At 36.2% G+C, this 24,355-nt stretch overlaps 1 protein-coding gene across 2 annotated transcripts; it reads left to right on the forward strand.

Annotated features, from left to right (window-relative positions):
- The first annotated feature begins 13,478 nt into the window (after positions 1–13,478).
- LOC124637086 (DDB1- and CUL4-associated factor 12 homolog) lies at positions 13,479–24,143 on the forward strand. 2 transcript variants are annotated; one of them, XM_047173416.1, is made up of 11 exons: positions 13,479–13,873; positions 14,285–14,441; positions 16,105–16,257; positions 16,703–16,824; positions 17,172–17,271; positions 17,730–17,877; positions 18,678–18,835; positions 19,477–19,633; positions 19,900–19,997; positions 21,285–21,371; positions 21,448–24,143. In XM_047173416.1, exons 1-11 carry the CDS (start codon positions 13,776–13,778, stop codon positions 21,511–21,513), a joined length of 1,344 nt encoding a protein of 447 aa, XP_047029372.1. In that variant the 5' UTR covers positions 13,479–13,775; the 3' UTR covers positions 21,514–24,143. The 2 variants fall into 2 exon arrangements, with proteins under 2 accessions (XP_047029372.1, XP_047029371.1); XM_047173415.1 differs by having other exon boundaries at positions 21,285–24,143.
- The last annotated feature ends 212 nt before the right edge of the window (positions 24,144–24,355 follow it).

Genomic DNA, 24,355 nt, shown 5'->3' on the forward strand with positions numbered 1-24,355 from the left:
TCATAATAGAACTGGCTGTATAGGTACACATACAGGTATTCTAGATTATTTCAGTCTAGTTCAATTATTTAGTCGTATGAAATAACACAACTGTTGTAAAATACAAGTATCAAGTACCTATATTAATTTTTGACCATGAACATAGAACGGGTTAGGACATTAAAAAAGGACAATCAACCAAAACAAACATGGACGCAAATCCTTCGAAATTTGAATTTTATCCGCCAATCGTGACAATTCACTCGATCGGGCCGAGCGGCAAGCAAACAAGCAGTAACGCGGCGATAACCGTAAAATTCCGATAAAAACCGTTCTTTACTTTTTAGTGCACAACAGTTTGTGTGCCAGTGTTGCAAGCATTAGTGAATTACTTCTACATTGTTTAGGCGGTATCTAAATAGGTTTTATATGATACTGTTTTCGTAAAAACGTTAGCCCAAGCTTCGTCTTACGAAAATTATAACCTCTCCCTGTAGAATAAAATATATTTCAAACTTTATGAATGAAATATCAAACTTTTGCAAAAGTTAAAAAGGAAGAGATAATAAAGATATAGAACTTGAATTTTAAGTATTTTAATTGTAGATGGAAACTTGTAGACAATTAGCTGTAAAGAAAACGGTAACTTTTTAATAATGGCTTATCATTATCCGTTCCAGTGCCACGGGCCTTGAACGAACTGTTGAAATAAAATAAAGGATGAAAATATATTACTTTTCCGTTTTATCTTTTTTATCTCTTTAGTTTTGTGCTTGGGCACTGTATTTGTTTCGAATCAAAAGTTGTATCACAGACCAAAAATTCTTGTTTTCTACTGTCGCCCACAATTTTTGTAACTATAGTTTTAGTATTGTCGTCACGGAATAATTCAAAGAATTATTGCGGACTAGAAAAACTCGTTGCTGGAGCCAAAATAAGGCTGGATCGAAAATTAGGTTTCAAAATGGCCGCCGTGACAGAAAGATGAGGGTGATTTAGGTACGAAAACACTTTGGCAGACTCATATTTTACAACAAAAGCTTACAGAACGGTGAGAGTACTAAACTTTATGTGTTTTCTTATGGCATCTCAGGTGCCTCTTTAATATTCCAGAAAATAGACATAAAGTGTTATGATTTGGTTCAGACACAGAGTAAATACATGCCTTTTTATTCCATAATAATGAACTTTCTGTTTATTTATAAATTGTTCCTGTTTTACTCGTTTTTTGACAGAAATTAACTTCTTAAATAAGTTGTTAACTATCACTATATTATGTGGCCAGTAAAATAATATTCTCAACTTCTATACCCAAATCAAAATCAGTTCCCTGTCTGCAAAGCATATCTCTGCGAAAATTTTTCACCCAAGCGTAAAAACTGTTTGGATACAAGGATAGAACAATATAAAGGCTTGATCTCGAACTCACAGCGGGAGTTTATATAAAAACCACAGAAATACCTAGGTATAAATATAAAACGTCACAATCCCCAGTGGTTTCAGGCACAATACAATATAGGTACAGGGTAGATGTTTGAACTGTGGCAAGCTTCAACGAGTTTATTTTATATCTGATTCTGAAGGAAAAGCTTTGCAGCTCGACTTTTATTTAAGCACTTTTTTATTGTTTTTATAAAGAACTCACTCGTTCATGGGAGATCGTTATGAGCTTTTTAAGTATTCTTTAATGTTGGAGTACATAAGAAGCCGATGAACATTCCTTTTTTTGTGGGAAATCATCAAATGAGGGAGTTTAAGACTCTGCATGACTAAAGCCCACCATGTTCCTTCTGGAACAATTAGTGTACAAGGCTGCGGCTTCTATATACCTATATTAACCTTAAAAATAATTGACCGCCTTCTCAGTTGGGAATCCAGATCCACACCTTTTGTCTAGTTGATGTATCTGAACCAAAAACGTCCGGGCATTAACAAAAACCCTAATATGCTGTTTTAATTAATACCTAAATGTATAATTATTTTTAGTGCTCTACTAAAATGTCAGTGAACTTACGTTATGGAAATTCTGAAATTAGGCCATAAATGATGAATGAAAACAACCCTGTACCATAACCTACTGAAAATAGAAGGCTGTGGGCGTAACAATATGATCACTTTGTAAATTAGTGGGGCGCAGTATCATATCACTTACAAACCTATAAAATGCTTATATACTTCAAGTTTTATACGGTTATTTAATGAGCTTAGTGCCAGTTTTAGACTTAACAATGTACCTATTCCAGGAGGTAGACTCAAACTCATTTTTATTTCTTTAAATTATGGTATTGCCTATCTACAGACAAGCTTTTATATAACTCCAAACTTCATTGTTGCATGGTTCCATGAGAATGAAACTCCATGGACTAGATAGTTTTGTTACCGACTTCCCAAATGCAGGAGGTTCTCAATTCGGATCTGCTTTCAAAAAAAATTTAAAGATTTAAGATGGCCACAATACAAGAAGAAAAATATGAAAATAAAGGTCGAGATTCAACAGAATTGGTATATTTGCTTAGCAAGCACGAGGACATTATTATTCGTATGAAGCTGTTTTCTCGATAAACGAAACATTGGTCTATTTCATCTTTCATTGTTATATAAAAGCAAGGTTGTTTGAATTCGGCCGTAAATATTTCATGGCGTATGTATTGTTGTATGTACAAGGCCTTGTTTGTTTTATTTACATTAAAATAGGCTACAATATTCATGTGTTCCCAGAAATATGGCGGAGTATTTAGAGCGGCACGTATGGTTTTTATTTTTGCCAAATATGTTTGAAAGATGTTTGTATTTAGCTACTTCCTGAGGCTTAACGTCTCTTCACCGCTTATATCATATTCATTCACGCTTTCTTAGCAAACTTCAAAGACAACAAGTTCTTCAATATTTACTTACCTCATAAATCTTTTGAAACTGCAAATTCGATTTTATTTATATAGACTTTTATTTTTAGCAAAATATCGAAGTATCCGCAACATTTCCAGCAACTGAAGAGTCAGATCTAAGCTAAGACGGATGAGTATCGTTTGGGAACTCTTGAATCTCTGCCAACTGCGGAAGAAGGTGTGTCAGGTGTGGGAACAGGTCAAATTGCAAGCTATAAAGTTAGACACCTATATGTAGGCAGAATACTTAAAAGAAACTGGGGTTTCGCAATACGTCAAGTCGTCCTATAGCAGAAATACGGAAAATAGGTTGAAACTTTAGGTTTCTCAGTATGTTATGAATTAGCTCTGCCAAGTTTTCTTAAGATGTGTAAGGAACTTAAACCTTTGGAAAACTGAAGCCTTATCACTGTTATGTTTAAAACTAAACTTTAATGAAGTACTGAAATTACTTAAGCGTTAAATACGAACTAGACTCAGAACCTAAAGACACTAATTCTAACATTTAAATAGAACGTTACGTAATTAGAATACCTACAAATGAAATAAAATTGTAGGCAGGTGAATTCACCATAATCCTTGTCAAAAACCCGGGAACTATTACCTAAATTTACCGGCCCACAATGTCGCGGAAACAATTTGAATAATTCTTACATTACACGGCTTTGAATAGCACTTATAATAAAACCGCCATCAATATCTAACTTAAATATAATTAATGTTATTTTCTTTGTCCAATTACACAAAAGGCAGAAGTTCTCAACTATATTCCCTATTATAACTTTCATACGTTTTCATTTAGCATCCAAAACAAATGTCCTTTTTGGCGTATGGCCAAAGTACTGACGCCTTTGTGTCCCGAACCCGATTATAATCTATACATATAATAAATCTGTAAAAAAACTGTGTCTGTACATTGAATATATTTAAAAAATAATAATTGGGTGGGGTTTAGAAACAGTAATGGAGCACAAATCCAAAAAAAAAATTCTGTCTGTTTGTCTGTATGTCTGTATGTCTGTATGTCTGTATGTCTGTTTGTTTGTACACGCTAATCTTCGGAACTACTGAACGGATTTCAATGATTTTTTCTTTGTTGTATCAGTATTAAGCCTGGTCAACATATAGGCTATAATATATCTTCGAAACTTGAAGACCTGATGCAGAACTCCAACAGACCAACAAAACTATAAGAGATATAAAAATGGTGCCATGGCAAAAATTGTTTCATGTGATGAGCATTTTTAGTTGAGATAATAAATTTGAAGATCTGGAACACCTGATGTGGAACCCCAAGAGCCCAGCTTCTCTGTACCATATACAGGTATGGCGTTTTAGCAAAAGTTGTTCAATTTGATAAGCACTTTCTATTGACTTACACAAATTGAAGATCTAAAACACCTGATGTGGAACTCCAGGTGCCCAGCTAGACTATAGCATATAGAGGTATGACGTTTTAGCAAAAGTTGTTCAATCTGATAAGCACTCTCTGTTGACTTATACAAATTGAAGGTGTAAAACACCTGATGTGGAACTCCAGGAGTCCAGCTAGACTATAGCATATGAAGATATGACGTTTTAGCAAAAGTGGTTCAATCTGATAAGCACTCTCTATTGATGTATAAACATCGAAGATCTGGAACACCTGATATGAAACTTCAAGAGCAATACTACACTTGAAATGTATAGAAATGAATGTTATGAAATAGGTATGGTGAATCCTATCCTAAAATAATGGACACGTATTTTTCTTTTCTCTCTCTCTCACAAACAAATAATAACGAAGATACAACAACGCTTCGTTAAGTCACTGCTTAGTACAAATTTTACATACTTAGACGTGGCGTCACGAGCCCTCACTCTCCGACTTTGTTGCGTTATATCTCATTATTATTTTGTATGTCTCTTCCAGACCTCGGGACTACAGAGTTCCGAATTTTTGGGAGGCAAACGTGGGGCCGAAGCCAACACGCTGAAGCCCTTTTGAGACAACTTTAATGAAATGGTGACACAATACCGTCGATTATCCCTTTATACACTATAGAAATGAACCCAAGGACATTCACCGGTGGACGTCGTTAAAAAAAAGACAATCCCCGGTTCTGTGCTAAACTATTGCTAACTATTGAGGGAAACTACTTGGGCTATTTGTGATGGGATGTTAGTGGATGTCAATGGTACATGTAAAAATGGCAGGTGGAGACTCGCCACCTCACTTACTGGGCCCCCGGGAACCTGAAGCGTGAGGATACCTCGGCGGACTTTAAACACAGATTACGCGCTCCCTGTGCTTACCATGAGGCACCTACCCTCCGAGCAGGGCTACTAATCCTGCTCTAGCGACTCCACTCTGGACGGCCAAGCCAAGCCAGAGGCGTGAGACCTACCCCCGTCATGGTTCACTCCGACCGGCCGGAGATGGGGGATACTCTCCCTGGAGAACTCAGCATATAGTATAGCCCCGCGGGGTTGCTACTCCCCGTCATCAGCCTCAGATGTCCTGCGGTGCCTATATCTCATTATTATTGTCGTTATTATCTCAAGAGCCTTTGTCCCAATTATGTTATGGTCGACTTCCAGTCACGATGCAACTGAGTACCAGTGTTTTACAAGGAGCGACTGCCTATCTGACCTCCACAACCTGGTTACCCGCTCAACCCAACATACCTTGGTAAGACTTACTGGCTTCTGACTACCCATAACGACTGCCAAGAATGTTCAATGACAGCCGGAACCTACAGTTTAACATCCCCTCCAAATAACGGTTATTGGTATCCAAAATATACGTAGAAAGTACATACGAACTTAGAAAAGTTGCATTGGCAGGCACTTGCCAGACCTGGAATCAAAGACGCACGCTCATACTTGAGAGATTGGTTCTCTACCCACTAAACCACCACGACTTCCACTAAGTCACCACGACTTTGTCATCTATTTAATGTTTTTTACGTAATAATACGTGTAACATTTTTGCCACATAACTTAAATGCAGACTTATTAGAATCACTACTTTTATCCCTATGATCACGCCTATTGCGGTTCAGTTCTCAGCGTTTTGTTTAGTCCAATTTAATTAAATATATGGAACGTTTCTAATGTTTATCCGTATTCCGTTGTTTTCAAGTCAACGGGCCCTTAAAATTCAATATCAGACGGTTCAGATCTTTGATTTTGCTGACCCCGTAGTCGCTGGCATAAGGGACAGGATCCGCGTACGAAGTCGCGGGCAGAAGCTAGTACAAAATATACAGAAACTAGTCAGGATTAAGTTATAATCGTCGCGCTAAACAAATGTTTGTACAATGAAAATGCTTGCATAGCAACTTAGTTAAACAGCTACTATTTTTATAAGCTGAAAAAAAATTGAAGACAATTTCTGCTCCACTAGTATGCAGAGCAATGCTAACCTTCCTTCACGTTTATAAATACAGGCATACAGTATAAAGGGTAACAGTAGCTCTTAAAACAACATTCTCATGAATCTGATATACAAATATTAATTTAATTAACAGAAACTGAATTAAATACCTTCCTACATAAGTAATTATGTTAACCACTTAATGAATTTTCATGTATTTAAGAGGGAGGATCTGAGAGCATTTGATTTAGGTAGACTGAATAGTGAATGTAATTACGAAATGCTTTCAATTAACTTGTAGGTAAGTACCTATCTACATGTATTTATAGGAACTTTACTTACCTGTAGAAAGTTGGTACCAGACTTAAATGTAGGTAGCAGTTTTAATAATGGTTATTCATGAACTGTAATGAAAATGGGACAGTGGGTATTATGGTCATTTACGATAATTGACACTTTTAAATACAATTAAGTTTCCAATTTTGTTTTCATTGTTTTCGTTCCACTGTTGGTAAAAAAGCCTTTGCTTTCGGAATAAATGTTGCCAACCTCACATACAAATAATTTTTTTTTAAATAAAGCAACAGATAAAAAACCGGTATTTACCGATAAAATTATATTAAATACTTGTCGAACAAAATGTAGGCAAGTTGAAAAGCTAAGGTTGACTCAGCAAATTATATACTTTTCGCGATCGTCTGGCTAGCTTCCAATGACAAGAGCCGGGGGCTGAGGGGATGTAGCCAATATTTTGAGCGCCTACGACTTACGAGGTATATTTTTAAATTAGAGTAGAATGTCCAAGTTGTACAGATTTTTTGCCAAGAAGACAGATTTATAAGTATATTTTAACAGTGTTCTTGAAGCATTATATAATTTACTGATACTTCACACGAGGTACCTATATATAACTGCAATATTGAATACTGTCTGTATTAAGGTAGGTACCTTAATTCAGTGACCTTTACAGTTTACAGGGTCCTAATGTGTGTTGTAGTATGTAACTATTTTCTGGAAACATAGTATTCCCTTAGATAACGAGCTACCTGAGATACATGAAACGTTGGTAATTTGGGTGGAACTATGAACTGACCTTTAACGGCATAGCAACCTGATACTATTGAAACAAGATTTCTTGAAAAAAATGTTCTAGACTTTACCTACCTATCTGAGAAGAAGTTTCCGTTGGTAACACATTTTATAAAGAACTTTGTTCGGGTTTTTATCACAGTTTGTAGGTTTATTTACTGTTTATCGTATCGGTGCTACAAATTAACGGCGACAATTGGTAAACAGTACCTAGGTAATAATTATGCTGTCAATTAGGCATTTCAATAATTTCGCAACAATCCAAATAACACCTAATGATGTTTCGATTTGTGCAAAATTAACGCAGACCATTAGCACCTAACAATCAGAAATAACGAAGATTCCAACTTTCATTGCAATTAAAATCTAATCAGTCAGTTTCCAAGAACTCGGAATGTTGACACAAATTCGTGTCAGTAACGCCATCTATGAATCAATACTGGAATTAAGCGGTTAACACCATAGTAAAGAATTTTTTGGTGTACGAATAACTTAGGATGATTTTTCTGTATATATTATAAAGTACCAAGGTTTGTGTGTTGTGTAATGTTTTTTTCCATCCAGTAATGTGTAAAAATGCCTCCATAATAGGAATGTTGCAAAAGTAAAATACACAAAGGAAATGAGTTTTCTATTTGAAGCAATATATTTTCCTAGAACTTTTCCATCATAATTTCATAGACATGAATAGTTATTTTTATAAAAGTATGTAGGTATTTGTCTGGGTAGTTTTATATCACAATGGGTGGAAAATTATGGTACGTATATGCTATTAATAGTAAGTGTTTTGCTACTAAGAGGTGAAATAATAATTCATTCGCGCTTATTCTGTTAATGGCCGAACGCAGAGTACCTACTTTTATTCGCGGTTTATCTATTAATTTTTGAGGTGTAATGAACTGAAAAACTTCGGAAAAGGTACTCAGAAACTGACCGTACGTCCATATCTTTGAATACTTCCTTACTTGTGTAGGTATAACTTAAGCTCTTCCTAATTTTCTTTTCAACTTAACAAGGAGAATTAAGACGTCTTCAACAAAAAAATCTCCAATGATAATGTAGCAACAAATTGAATAAAAAGAACTAGTATTGAATGTTCGCAGTGCGCAGGTCTTAACACATTAGACATACAACCAGGTGACTCTAGTCAGTCACTGACAACTATTTTTGGATCTCTAGTTAAGAGGAAAAGTTCACAGCCACTTCGGATGTTACCACTTATAAACCTCAATTTTGTGTCTTAATTTGGGGAAGCTCTTTCTACTCTCGTTAATCATCATCTGCCTAGCCTTTTCCCAACCTTGTTGAGGTGATATTCTAGTCTAACCTCATGCAGCTGAGTACTACTGATATTAATAATCTCGGAAAATTAAATCTAAGTCATCATCATCACTATAACAATCTATGGACTTTGCCTTTTTGAGATCATACATAAGTGACTTGGACTATCTCTTATCGGCAATTAGTAATTTCAACAAGTAAGCTGGAGCCCATTGCGCTATTTCTCTCGGGATGGCACATAAATAATTGGTGTTTATTTTTGTTTTCTTTTCTTTTTTACTAACATTATGAGTCATATTACTTGAATAAATAAACTTTCTATTCTATTCTATATTGATGAATATTATATAAAGTTACATACACAGGAATTTGCATGAGTGAAAAAAAAAATAATAAAAACATGTTCGAGCAATTTGTGATTTCCAATAGCTAGTGTGAAGGCAACTAAAGTGAAGTGCTTAGAATTCTTTTCAATCGGGTCGTTTCAATGACTCACAATCAGGTTATTGGGGCTTTGAATTAACGAAGAAATTGCTAGAATAAATCTGCTACCCAATATCTGCATTCAGGCAATAAAATTAGGTGCATCGTAAAACTTGATTGAAGAAAAGGAATAACGGCTAAATAAAACGCTGGCAACCTGTCTTGCCAAAGTGCAGTGAACGAATTTGTATGCCAAGCGCTATGAAACTTAAGCTTTAGCTTTTTTTCAGGAAACTAAGATATCTACTATTTATTTGAAGAATGTTTATTAACGTCAATCTTCAATCAGTAGTTTATCTGCGGAAGTGTTAAGCAACTAAAACCCTCCGTGGGTAATGTTTGCCAGTCCATGGCACACTAAATTTAATGTTTCCCCTTTTCGCAATCTACGTTAGCGGCATAGAATACATATTTCGCGCTAAAACATTTTTTATTCGCGGAATTCACCGGTATTGTTGGGTACAGGCGTTTCCAACCGCATAGCAGTATGCCAATGACCTCATGAAAATACCTACAGTATGGTAGGTAGGCGGCATGCAGTTGTAATAAAATGTATTACCCGACCGCATTACAGGCAAATAATACCTAACAATTACCGAACATCACTATCAATAATGCATTTGTAGTCGCGCGCGAGGTTTGAATTTCGAAGTAGTTTTTTAAATTTTTATTTTAAAGTTACGGTTTTTGCTATTATGTGATGTGTGCTTCACTAGTAGGTATTATGAATATGAACGTATTAAAACCAACGTGCGTTTTGGCACGTGAGACAATTTGCAGTGAAAATTAGTAATTTAATATATTTTTAATGAAGAGTATTTATTGGTCAATTAATAAAATTGCGTACCTATTGCCCAGCCTACCTACCTTATCTATCCTAGAACTCTCGGTGTTCTAAATTCTAATGCTCGCCATTATTCAATTAAATGTCGTTGACCCATCTTGAGCGGAGTCTATCTGTTATGGACCATGTGATTAATTCGGGCATTATAAATAATGCCCGAGCATTATGAATAATGTCTAGCTTTATCGGGCCAAATAATTAATAACTATCTTAACTTCATTATTTATCACATTGCACGGGCATTATTATATTGCTACATGACAGTTGGGCAATTTGATAAAAAAGCTATATTTTACGCGGTGATATTTTCATTTGACTTTTATTAAGAGAAGATGTTAATTATGCCAAATAATAAGTCTAACCTCCCCACTCGGAGACATTTAATGATTACTTAAGTCACTCCTTAGTAACGGAATGTCATACAAATCCTTCACTAAGAAATGGCTTAAGTAACCATTAAATATCTCTGAGTGGGGACGTTTTGCTTAAACTTTAGTTTATTTTGTTTTTTAATAATAGGTAATTTCTATAAAACAAAGATTTGTCGTAAAATTTTTGTTTTTTTAATAATATTTTTTGTTATATTTTTAATAGAGACTTTCCTTAACTTTTAAATGCAAAAACTAGTAAATTTTTAAGGCAGAAGTCCTTCATAATTAATCCAAATCATGAGGCTGATTATTTAAGTGGTTTGATATTTCATCATCTCAGGCATAGGACGTCCACTGCTGAACATAGGCCTCCCCCTTAGATCTCCACAGATACCTGTTGGAGGCGACCTGCATCCAGCGTCTTCCGGCGACCTTTATAAGGTCGTCTGTCCACCTTGTTAGTGGACGTCCTATGCAGCGCTTGCTAGTCTGTGGTCTCCACTCCAGCACTTTACGACCCGAACGGCCATCCGCTCTGCGAGCAATATGGCCAGCCCATTGCCACTTCAACTTGCTAATCCGGTAAAAAAATAATGTTTGTATTACTTTGCCCAAAAGGTCACGGGCAATATGTATATTGCCCGATCAATTTGATTACTTAAATAATTATTATCAAATTGCACTCTCATATTGGGCATTTTTCATAATGACCGGGCATTATGTATACTGCCCAATTTATCACTTGGCCCATAACATATCTACCTCTATATATTTAGATTTCGGACTACATATATTACGGACTGTATTTAGATAAGGGATGATGTTAAATATCAATAAAAATATAATAAAAGTTCAAATTGAATAAAGTTACATAATAAAGCATAAATCAATGACTATTTCAAGAACTTTGAGCTGACATAATGCGATGCTAAATTGCTTGACTGAAATAAGTTTATTTCAACAATATCTGAATGCTATCAGTTTATAGTTATACCAGTTTTGTGTCGGTTTTCAGGGCACAGACCCTTTGATAAGTGTTATGGGGTCGTGGGCTTTAGTTTCCAGGCTGCTGAACTGTTTCTTTGATCGAATCCTTTATATAAGCTAGTTTAAGGCGAATCTACCTACCTAAACTATGTATAAACTACAGAAGAGGCATTAGTAAATATGAATCCACAGAATAATCATCTTTCGGCCATTCTGAGGCTGATGGCTGACTATTATATACCTTTACTTGCCAAAGTCTAATCGATCATAATCATTTTCACATGTCTTTATAACTTATTAATGAGAAATAAGAGTAATACTAAAGTGAATATAAATTGAAATCCTAAACTATAGTCACATCAATAGAAAAAGGAACCTCAATTTTTCTGCAAAAGTTATTCACAAAACGTACGAGTAGGTTGCCACACAAGATTGTTGCACCTGAACCAGTGTAACTGTGCTCGGCTTATACTTGAGCTCGAAGGCTGAAACACTCACGAACAATTGGTTTAAAGATTTCTCCCGATACTCGCTCCTAGGGGATGACAACAGTTTAAGTGCAAAGCATTAAACCTTTACAAACTGTTGCTACTTAAATGGAAACGATTCTAAATTGAAACACGGTAAATGCTTAGTACTTACAGATCGCTGCATTGCAAAGAGTGATTTTGAGTCGAGGGTGCTATTTAAGCTGAAAGTGAAAAACGACTGGGACAAATACCTTCAATATGATGGAACTGAGCGATGGAATTTACGATATAATATATTTATGTCAATTACCTAAACAGCGACCTACGAAATCGGCAATGCCCTTATTCATAAAAGAAGAACCAAGGCTATACCGCCTTTTGCATTTCTTTAATAGGCAGCTACAGCTGTTGCAATAAAAGTGAAAAAAAAAAACAAAGAAAAACGACCGAGTAGGAGGGGTTGTTATTGTCAGCCACGATTCTACATTTTCCGTAAAAATTAAACAAAATACAGTAGCCAACCTGAAATATTGATAGCGGAAGCTCGATACAAACACTACTTATGCTAAAGAAGCCTTCCTTGGAACGTACAGATTGCGTTCACTTCGCGAATGTCAGATTATGTAAATGCACATAGCGAAATGCATTCTCATGATTGCATTATGCTCTGATTTTGTGCGCATTTCCACTATACTACTGAATATTTATCTACGCCAATATTTCAGCTTAACTTGGTATTCAAGTAAAGCAAACTAGTTTAAATGGAGATATTTTACTTATATCTGCTGCGCTGTGGTTTGTTGTCACGAATACAAAATATGATTAAGTGAAATTGCCTGGATGGGAGAACCAATTTAATGTTGAACGTGAAAATAAATTGAACGATTTCGTTGGAGAAATTAGATCAGAAAAGGTCGATAAGTACATGAAGCACACAGGTAAAGGAAAAATATATACAGGCACATTAATAAAGTAGGGTTCGTTATTGTATTCCCAATAAAACATACATATCAAATAGCGTTTAATCATAATTGGCTGAGCAACCTTTTCAAAATATATGCTAAATAGAAAAAAATCACTTAAACTTACACCACTTTAGATTAAAAGTGGTCTTAAAAAGTACCAACTTTAGTACTAAGCTTAAACCGTCATCCCGGATAAAGTGACTGATCTAAACATAGAACTAAAGCCAGTTAGGACCACGTTTTATAATAAAGTGGAAATTGTTTGGTTGTAATTACATAGGAATCTCTAAATATATTTCAGCATATTAAAACCGCATAAAACAATACTTTTTGGAAGTAAAACCACATGCAACTAAAATACTATCAGGAATGTATGGTCACCCACCCAGTCACATTTTTCTCGCCTTTTCAAGATTAAGTTTTATACACCCAATAAATAATTTAAGTTTTTGTACCTTTCATCTTCTTGTTTGAGTCAAAAATCAGTAAAAATATTTTTTACAGACTGCATTTGACTGCAATAGCTGCCACTGTTGAAAAACAAAAGAGATTTTATAAGGCCAATATTTTATTTAATAAAAATACACAAACACGTTTAAATGTTACTTTTATCGAATTTAAATCAAAAGTGTACTAAATTAAAGATGTACTTCTTATTTGCATAACAATCAAAAGGATTTTATTATTTACCGTACAAGCCGAATTATCGATTTTTCTAAAAACCGGTTATACCAACGATAATAAATAGAAAATTTAAACTAGCAACACCAATGACAGCCAGCTTTCCGTCAGCGTAGTATTTTCTAAAAATTATCTAAAGTAAAGAGTTATTATTGTATTTCTAGAGTTTATACATAGTGTATTTTTATATCTAAATTATATCTAATATGTTAAATTCATGTACAAAGTGTTAGCGTGTGAATAAAAGTGTATGTGAATGTTGAGACTCCATTCTACAATGAAAGATGTCGTATTATTGGTGTGTGTACAGTCGCACCAAACGAAAGTGACTAGTTGACCGTGTGTTATACGGTGCTTATTGAAACATTCGACTGGCATTAAAATGGCGCAGACGGTGAGGCGAGCGATCGAGGGCAGATACCCGTCCTGTTACATACCTAGTAGGATAAAAGAGAGGAGAGCAAAGGCTCGGGCTTTGAGGTACATATTGCATTGATCAGGGCATTGCCACTTCTCCACTCCGCCTGGTGTCTTGTTTTTTTTCTTCGTGGTGTTTTTCAATTGTTGTTGCGAGGATATCGACATAAACACGTATTGGAACCCAGTTTAATGTAATTGTTAGCACATCACCATGAAACTTTAATATGTTTATTGATAATAGTTTCTTTATTGTTTTTTCGTAATAATGGCAGGATGTAATTAGGTGTGTGAATGTAGCTCTGCATCTATAGTTTACTGCTTAAATACATGCATATCTTTGCACGTTTAGAAATAACAAGCACATCATATAAAATAGTTTGTATAGTTGCACAAAAATATTGCACTTGACATTAAATTGTTGACATAAGCATATCAACAGTGTATTTGACCTACTTTGATGGTTGTTTTCAGGTTAGAACAACAGCGGAAGCCGGACAAACCGGAGGACTTTGTATGCTACTCGGACAGTGACAGCGAGGAAGAAACACCAACACAGCAACATAGGATATTGTCAACTTCTTATAATTTTGTCGACTATGTACGCTCTAGAGAAATGCAGACGTCGGAGGTAAATATAATGGTTCATCTCGTAAGTTAGAAGACAAAAGAAAATCAATAATTTTGTCCCGTGCACATCTGTGCAATAGTATTAAAGAGGTTAATCAAGGTTGCACAGTGAAGGGTCAAATATGTGTAATAGCATAAAGAGAAATATGTAATTATGAAATAGATAAGGTTTTTGCATAAGATATGGGTATGTAATTAATTATTGAACTAATTAGTTGCAATTTTCAAGCATAAATTCGTCCAATTTAATTTTAAATGAATTTTGGCTAATGTTCAGAGATAGTTGAGTTGCCAGGAATTACCAAAAAATCAAAAAGTTTTCTTTTGTCAAGTAAAATCATCTACAGTACACCAAGCATATGTATGCTTCATCCTTTACATTGTACATTTATTTAGTACATTTTTAGCCAAATAACTGTAATTTTAGCTAACTCATGTAGTCTTGATTAGATAGTGTAAAACTTGAAGAAAAGTAACTAATATTTCTTAAATCCTCTGTATAAACAAATATCTCTAAAGACAATAAGCAAAACATCAGATTACTAATTAAAATAAAATTTAGATAATTTATCTTCTATCAAATAAGGATTACGAAGGCCCTTCCTCAACGGTTACTTAGTTGTGTATTTAGTTGATTCCATAATCAATGACGATTTTAAAAATGTTCGCATCACATAATCTTATCTCATTGCATTTGGCTTGATATGCCCTTGAATGCTTGCAGAGTCATTTTTATCAATATTATTGGCAGATTAGGTTTATTATTGATAGTTTGCCTTTCTTTTCATATTAGTATTTTTTAGCCTTATCAATAGAGTTTTCTCTCTGCATCAATATTCTTTACTTAGAATCAAGTGAGAGTAAAATGCATATTGCTACTAAACCTGTTCATAAACAGCGTGAAAAACCTCAAAATAATCTCAATCTACTAGTCCTTGTACCTCATTTTCAATACATACTTTAGATCAATTAACAACTGCTTCTTTTGGTAGAAAATTGCAAAATGTATTTATTGCACTTCTGAACACAGTCAAAACTTGAAATATGAAACTATGCAAAAGGAAAACTTAGTTACAGCTAACACAAATAATAAATTAAAGAATCAATTTAAAAAAAAAAAAAAACAATCAATTAAAAAAATATATATATATAATCTAGCTCTACCTATTGTATGAGAGCTTTTTTGTACAATATCTGTAATTTTTAATATCATATTCCAAAAACGAAATAGAATTATTATACACTTGATATAGTTGTTAGGGAGTAATACCCATCGTCAATAGCCATTTCACACCTAGAAAAGATGATTAAAGCTGCATCCGTGTCAAGAATTTTGATTTTGGCACATGCACTTCCCATACATATTATATTTCAGTGGTATTTTTACTTACATAAATAAATAATGTTGGAACACCTTTTCACACTCGGTCGAGTCAAGTTCATAATTAAATTGTGTTATGGGTGCTAATACAACTGATAAACTACATATATGCATATTTAAAAACAGATATATATACACCCAGACCACGGCCAACAAGCATGCTCATCACACAAATGTCGACCGAACCGGGAATCAACACTCAAACCTCAGGTTCGGAAGTCCGGTATGGTGACCATTGCTCTACCGAGGTCATCAAAACAATTAATTCCTCTTTTGTCCGCAGCCACGTTCAGTGGAGCCGTCATACGCGACGCGACACATGCTCACACACGACATGTTCCGGGAGACGCCCATCAACCTGGGCAACATGAACAAGGTGTTCTGCTCGCAGTGGCTGTCCGACAGACAGGTGGTCTTCGGCACCAAGTGTAATAAGGTAGCATAAAATTTGTCCTAAATTAAATGTATTCTAATATAAACACAATATTGCGTGTAGCATAATGCACTGTTATTGTACGTTATTTTTCTCTGTTGAAGGTCTAATAAAGTAACTTAACATGATTATCAGAAGAAATAGATAATCTCAAAAACAGGTCTAGAAACCAAATTGATCAATACTAGCATGAAACGAATCTGAAAATGTGTACTTTGCATAAAATTCAAAAAAAGCAGACCGTTTTTAATAGGAATTTACACTATGTCTGTCATGACTGTCTAAAGTTATCTGATTTCTGTAGTTTGTACCAATGATGATGATGAAATTATTGTAGAAAAATCTGTACTTCTTATTAAGTTATTACTTAGTTGTTTGGGGAATACTCTATGTGACAGATAATTTATATGGAGAAGGGTGTGTTGTATATAAAAGTGTGTCCGTCCAGCTAATGGTGTACGACGTTCGTCGACGGACGCTGGACGCGATCCCGACGCTGCGGCCGCGGGCGCCGTGGGCGGGCGCCGACCAGCAGACCGGCATACACGCGCTGCAGATCAACCCCTCCAGGTATATTATATAATTTAATTAGAAAAACAAAAACAGTTATATCAATGGCTGTAAATCACAAAAGCATGACTCTTCCCATCATCCCATCTGTCATCAAAATCCAGAATTCCCGAAAATGTAAACTTGACCATTTCCCTTGGTCCCATGCCATCTCTTATCTAATCTGTGAAATGCTATGCAGCATCACCAGCGAGACTTAAAAAAACCTGGAAATACAATCCAGATATAAATTCCATTAATACTGCCTATTCCTTTTCTGAATTCTGATAATGAAACCCTGCCGTAGCAATCGCAAAACTATAAAATTGCATATTTTCGATTAACTAATAATAATGTAATTTTTCTAGAACGTTACTAGCGACAGGTGCGCGTAACTCGTGTGAGCTAGCGATATACAGCCTGCCGACGCTAGACCCCGTCTGTGTCGGGGAGGCACATAAAGACTGGGTGAGAAACTTGTTGCTTTTACTCTATACATCATTTTATTATCGCTGCTAGGTTTGATGTTGCCATTTAAAAGTATATAGCATTGTCAAATTAGTCTTCGATAAAATAGGGGTCCGTTCAGACAGACCGGCTCGGAGAGGACAGCAAATTCTTAATACGTTGAAAATTGAGTATTTAGTATTTGTAGTAAGGTTTATTTTTGCATATGCATTGCTTTTGTCATTAAGGATGCTCGAAGGCGCTCGGTGTGAAATAATAAGAGGAGCTGATCGGCTCCGATCGTGTACTTTTTCTCGGTCTTGCAGACGTTTGGCTTCGATTGCATGCTCTTTCGGCCGATCGGAGCCGATTCCGGTCTGTGTGAACGGATGAGTCAACTCGTCAATACTTTTTCTTTTTTCTTCATATTTAAATGGTGCATCCACTCGATGTGTGATTAACATTTTATTTCGGTCTAGATCCTAGACATGTGTTGGCTAGACGACGAGTTCGTGGTGACAGGCTCCCGCGACTCCAAGCTGGCGCTGTGGCGGGCACCAGCAGCCCCGCCCACCCAGGCCATGCACCACTATGTACCGCCTGTCTGTGTCAAGGAGTGTCGCTCCGGTAAGCTATACCCAGCAGCACCCAGGCCATGCACCACTATGTACCGCCTGTCTGTGTCAAGGAGTGTCGCTCCGGTAAGCTATACCCAGCAGCACCCAGGCCATGCACCACTATGTACCGCCTGTCTGTGTCAAGGAGTGTCGCTCCGGTAAGCTATACCCAGCAGCACCCAGGCCATGCACCACTATGTACCGCCTGTCTGTGTCAAGGAGTGTCGCTCCGGTAAGCTATACCCAGCAGCACCCAGGCCATGCACCACTATGTACCGCCTGTCTGTGTCAAGGAGTGTCGCTCCGGTAACGTATATAACAGATAATCTAGGCTTCCTCTATCTGTCTTCAAGGTTCAGAAATTGTTCCATGCGCTCCTCAAAGAGATGTCAGCAACCCCAGCGTGGCCCAGTAAAACCAAGGTCTGCCGGGGCTGCGGGATTGTTCGAAAGAGTTACCTCGGCCCGGTACATAAAAGGCCTACGAAGGAACACGATGGATTTTTAGGCAGTAAAAGTCTGACACTCCCTCACCACTGCTCATTTGATCACTGATTTTTACGATCAGAAAAAAAAATCCAGAAATTCATACATTTTTTTATTCTCCATAAACGCGTCTTGTCAAAATTTGTGTGTGACACATCATTTTCTCTTGGGTGTTCTCAACCATTCACTAGTTTCATGTAAAAGAAACCATGTTTTTAGCTCGTACTGAGAGCTTAGTCAGTCCCTTATTTTTAATCTAAAAATCTCCATTCACAAAATTGAAAATTACATTTATTTGAAAGTATTATTATTATATTCCCCTAAGGTCAGAAAGTCCGCGCGCTTACGTTCAATCAGCGTTGGCGCGAGATCGCGGCGCTGACGCTCAACGGATACATACACGTGTTCAACGCAGAGACCTTCCGACAGACACTGTCTAGGAAACTACCCTCGTGTCAGGATCTAGTGTGTTTGGCTACACAGGTGAGAAATTAATCATTTAGATTTTATTTTTCTAATAAATATTTACTGTTCTTTTACAAATATTGATTTAAATAAAAGTAAATATTTATAGTATTATGTACATTTTTGGTTGTATATCAGCTTTTCGCCGCCATTTTTTGTACGGCACATCGCAGTAAGACTGCGAAAAATGGTACTGACATGGTTTACTTGATGCCATTTTTAAAAGATATTTTATGTCACTGAAAGTATGGTACAGAAACTCGTTATTCGAAAATACAAAGGGCCTTACTACAAAAACTTTAAACCCTGTTTTACACTTGTCTAATAAAATTTTGGCTGCAAAATGAACCATATGTCAACGTCATAATTTGTCATTTTTTTAGACAAGGCATAAACTGACGTTTAAAAGTTTTTGTGGTAAGACGGGTAATGTCTATCAGGGGGTTAACAACTGGTTATTTGTAACCAAGTTATGTTACAAAAATGTTGTGACCGTATAGTTGACTACCCATTCAAGAATATTTTTGCCCTGCTTCAAAAAAAGTAGATAGTGCTCAATTGTAACTAAGTTGTATAATTTGTACATTACACATGGAATGCAAAGTACTTACCTACATACGTATTAAGTTTTGTGCATTGTAACATTGTATATCTTCTAGGAAAGTGGTGTATATGCAATCGGCTGCAAATCCTACACGCTACTACTAGACTGCCGTACTTTGCAATCAGTTAAGAAGATCACATCTCGCTACAATGGATGCGGCATCCGCTCTGCCAGCTTCCGAGGCAATATGCTTACTATCGGCACTGGATTAGGCAAGTAGAATATAATCATATAACTATAAGAAAATAAATGATCTTGATAACACTTTTTACACAAATATTAATATGAACAAATAAGCTACTGCGTCAAATTATGATTGAATTGATTTAGTAACTACTATGTGAAAATAATGACACTTATTCACACATTGTTTTTGGCCATAATTTATACTTTTTAAATAAAAGTCATATTAAAGTTGTTTATTTACTTAGTAGTATCACAAAAATCACATTCATAATATATTTTTGTCTCTCCATAGGTCTACTAATGTTCTACGATCTACGCGCAGGCAAATACTTAGAGAGTAATATTCATTCTACCAAAACTGTCACACTGAAAGCTTCACGAGGTTATGTGGTAAGTTGTTGTGTTTAAAATATTTACCCATTTTTGTGATTGTTATAATAATATATAAGTATAGAACAGTGGTTCTTAACCGGTGGTCCGCGGACCACTGGTGGTCCCTGGAGGCATTCCAAGTGGTCCGCGAAGCTTAGCTTCGCGACGTTGCTATACGTTATCTAACTTAATTTTTATCGACTTATAACTGCGAGCGGGGGTTTTCGCATGGACGTATGTCGGGTGTATCGTACCTAGTAATTTGTAATTTTGGTTTTGAGTCTTAAAAAATAATTAAAATTTCGCGCTCGCTTCGCTCGCGTATTCAGAAACTGTATGCCTTTATTTTTGCATTTGTTAACAAACAAAAAGTTAAGTACGTTTGGGCTAAATTTTACGTAATATTTGGTTGAAGTCCGATAAAAATTTCGCGCTCGCTTCGCTCGCGTATTCAGAAACGATTTGTCCTTATTTTTGCATTTGTCAACAAACGAAAAGTTAAGTACGTTTGGGCTACATTTTACGTAATATTTGGTTTAAGTCCGATAAAAATTTCGCGCTCGCTTCGCTCGCGCATTTGGAAACTACATAGGTAAGTTTTTCTTTATTTGCATTTGCTTACCTACACATCTGCCGATATGCGTTTAGCTTTGAGTAGACCTGACCCAAAAATTCAGTTTGTTTTTTGCATAAATAATAAAGAAATGAGTACTAATTTAGGTAAACCGATGAGGTGGTCCCCGGCAAGACAAACTTTAGTCAAAGTGGTCCCTCATGTCAAAAAGGTTAAGAACCACTGGTATAGAATAATGTATAAGTTGTCCTTAATAGTGCGTCCTATGTGAGTAAATTAACTCCAAGACGAAACTATTCATACACGGGGTGTCCATTGGGATAGTTAAATTTTCAACAGAAATAAAAAACGAGCATTTGAATAGATAAGAATTATTAGAGAATTAATTATAATGGGTTTGATTTTCTAAAAATTATACCGTTTACATACCTGCCATCTATTCGTTAATTTCCTGTAAGCTAATTTGAATGAACTTCCCCGTATATAAATATATACAGCCAGGTACCCTTATATTAGCGCCGTGCCGCGCGGTGTCGTGTTGTTTTCGCTTCGCGTTCGCAATTCGGTATCTCAAACCCGCTCTACAGTCAGCGGCTCCACAGCTGCCACTCGCGTCCGCCCGCTCGCCGGGAGCCCAGTGTAGAGCGGGCATCACATTGCAAATTTGATTAGCGTTTAAGTGATCGACCGCAATTTTTTAAAATTATTTAAACAAATCATTGTCTCCGCAGTTCCCCGACGAGGAAGCGGACGGCTTCAACCAAGTGAAGCACGTACCCGCCATCTACACGCACTGCTACGACGACAGCGGTACTCGCATCTTCACCGCCGGCGGACCCCTGCCAGCCACCCTCATCGGCAACTACGCCGGACTCTGGCAGTAGCCCCCCCAACATCTTCACCGCCGGCGGACCCCTGCCAGCCACCCTCATCGGCAACTACGCCGGACTCTGGCAGTAGCCCCCCCCCAACATCTTCACCGCCGGCGGACCCCTGCCAGCCACCCTCATCGGCAACTACGCCGGACTCTGGCAGTAGCCCCCCCCCCAACATCTTCACCGCCGGCGGACCCCTGCCAGCCACCCTCATCGGCAACTACGCCGGACTCTGGCAGTAGCCCCCCCCAACATCTTCACCGCCGGCGGACCCCTGCCAGCCACCCTCATCGGCAACTACGCCGGACTCTGGCAGTAGCCCCCCCCAACATCTTCACCGCCGGCGGACCCCTGCCAGCCACCCTCATCGGCAACTACGCCGGACTCTGGCAGTAGCCCCCCCCAACATCTTCACCGCCGGCGGACCCCTGCTAGCCACCCTCATCGGCAACTACGCCGGACTCTGGCAGTAGCCCACCCAACAGACCCCCAGCTCGCGAGATTAGGCCTCCCAAATGTTGATACACAACCCCTGAAAATTTGGAACGTGATTACCTAATGTTTGAAAAGAAATGAGAATTGAGTTTATGAGAAATTATTCATTCACACGAATTCGGCAGGAAAACTTGTCCCCCTAATAATTTTGAATATGAAATTAGTAAGGGTAGCTTTATGCCATTGGTCTATTAGATTTGGACCCATGTAGCTTTATGCTATGTAACTCATAATTCGCATATCAAAAATTGAATAAAAATGCTATTCTTTTTATTACTGAAATTAAACAAAAATAAAAAAATTGCTTTAAAAACTGAGTGAAAACTAACAAAAAAATCTTATGATAAATTATTTAATACATATAATGTAGTGTTTTCCACTGCAGAGTCTAAATAGGTGACTAGTGTTGTCCGATTTCAATATCGATATTTTTGTCGAGGCTTAAAATGTCTTAACGTCTTAATCGAGAATACAATTATTTTCATCCATCCATCTGGGTCCTATAAATTAAATTAGGGTTTCCACCACTGAAACAATGATTTTACAACATGTAAATCACAAAATATACTACGTTATTTCTTACAAAACACTTTCAATGATAGACCCACTTAAAAAGCGTTATAATTGTAATGATGATCGAGATACGACTAAATAAAAAGCTGTGTGTGATGTCTTGTATCAAATAAGATACATATTTAATTTTGTACTATTAGTCTAATACTTTTAAAATTATGTCCTAAATGAAGTTGGAAGGAAAAATATCGAAATTAGAACTTCCACAGAGGTTTATAAAAACACTCGATTTTAATTATATCTTCGTTTTAAAATGGAATACGGGATGTATTTTAAATGCTTGAATTTTAACTATTAGGTTAATTTAGGCGAGTATAGTTTATATAGTAAAATGGATTATAGCGTAGATGTGTACGGAATTGTGTATGCATAGCAATAATATGAGGAAATACGAAAGTGCAAAATTATTCGATTTGTGAAACTTGACTTGTTACAGAGTGCAATAGAAATGATTATATCAACGATCAAACGAGGGATTTACGTTCAACTAAACGCGAAATTTAATAAAAAAAGATAGAACACAATTTGTTGATGGATAATTTATTTACTTTTATTTTAATGCGTGAATTGGATTGTTACATAATAGATAACGCTATTTTTTAAATTGTTTCGTAATTTTTATTTTGACATATTAAAATGTTAATTTATACAAATAATTTCTTGCGGCAAATATGTATTATTTAAAGTTGGTAAGTCACAAAAATGCGCGAATGATGTAATTAATTTGCCGTGAATGTAAATTGCGCTATAATTTATCTGGATAATATTATAGAATGAACAGATTAGATATCGATATTTTTTTAGCCAAGAAAGCCTTGCACATCACTAGTAGTCGAATGGTGAAAACTAATATTGTTGAATGACTATTTAACCTGCTTTGATAAACTTACCTCAAATAAATATAAATATCGAAAGCCCTGATCTCACCAATAACCATAAGGGTTTCTTTTACATAAAAATATTGCCACATTTCCACTCTTGGCGAAAAAACTATCGATTACAGATTGGTCTCGGCTCGACTCGGTCTTGGTATTGCCTTTAAACTGTGTACTTCAAAACACCATATAAGATATTGATGTTATGATGTCACTTCGCGATTCAAAGCCGCATGTACCTCAGTAATCGTGTAGACGAAACGGGACGACCTGTATATACTTTAGATATACATTTATTATTGTAATATTACTTCATTCATTTAAAAAATATTTTTACATTATTTTCATATGATATGTGATTGTAAATTAGTTTAGTTTTTAGTAATATCGAACATTGTCGTCAGTGTTTACTTTTGTATAGCTAAATGTTTTAGTATAGATTATAAATAATGTGGTTTATTGTTTGTAAGCCGTCCCGTTTTCACGGATACATAGTTACAAACGTCTATAGTAAATATCTCTTACTAAAACCCCCATACATTATATTAAAATGAGATTTAAAAAATGCGGCAAAAAAATGTAACCGTGGGGTCATAAGACATAAGTACTATAGAGTATTAAAGTAGAAACTAATTTGATAGAGTTAACGCGATATCCATAATATTAGTCTGTAATTTATGGACTGTGTGTCCGTGTGTTTTTACATATAATTTCTTACTAAATAATCCATTAAAGTGGAAATTGTGACGAGTAAAAGACTTGAGTATGCTGATTTGATGTTTCATTTGTGGCGGACTAAAACCTTTATACCTTCCTACCTTTTTGTGTGTGTGTTTTATTTTATATTTTATTAATTTTTCTCCGTCAAAAATGTTCTGACAGATTACAAATACCTTTACAATCTTGCTGAAGCATTTTTATTAAATACAGTCCTATTCAGGCCTGCGTAGTACGCTTAGATGCTACATTGGTGACCCCGACGTG

This window comes from Helicoverpa zea, chromosome 15 (genome assembly GCF_022581195.2).
Source record: "Helicoverpa zea isolate HzStark_Cry1AcR chromosome 15, ilHelZeax1.1, whole genome shotgun sequence".
In the NCBI taxonomy this organism is placed as follows: domain Eukaryota; kingdom Metazoa; phylum Arthropoda; class Insecta; order Lepidoptera; family Noctuidae; genus Helicoverpa; species Helicoverpa zea.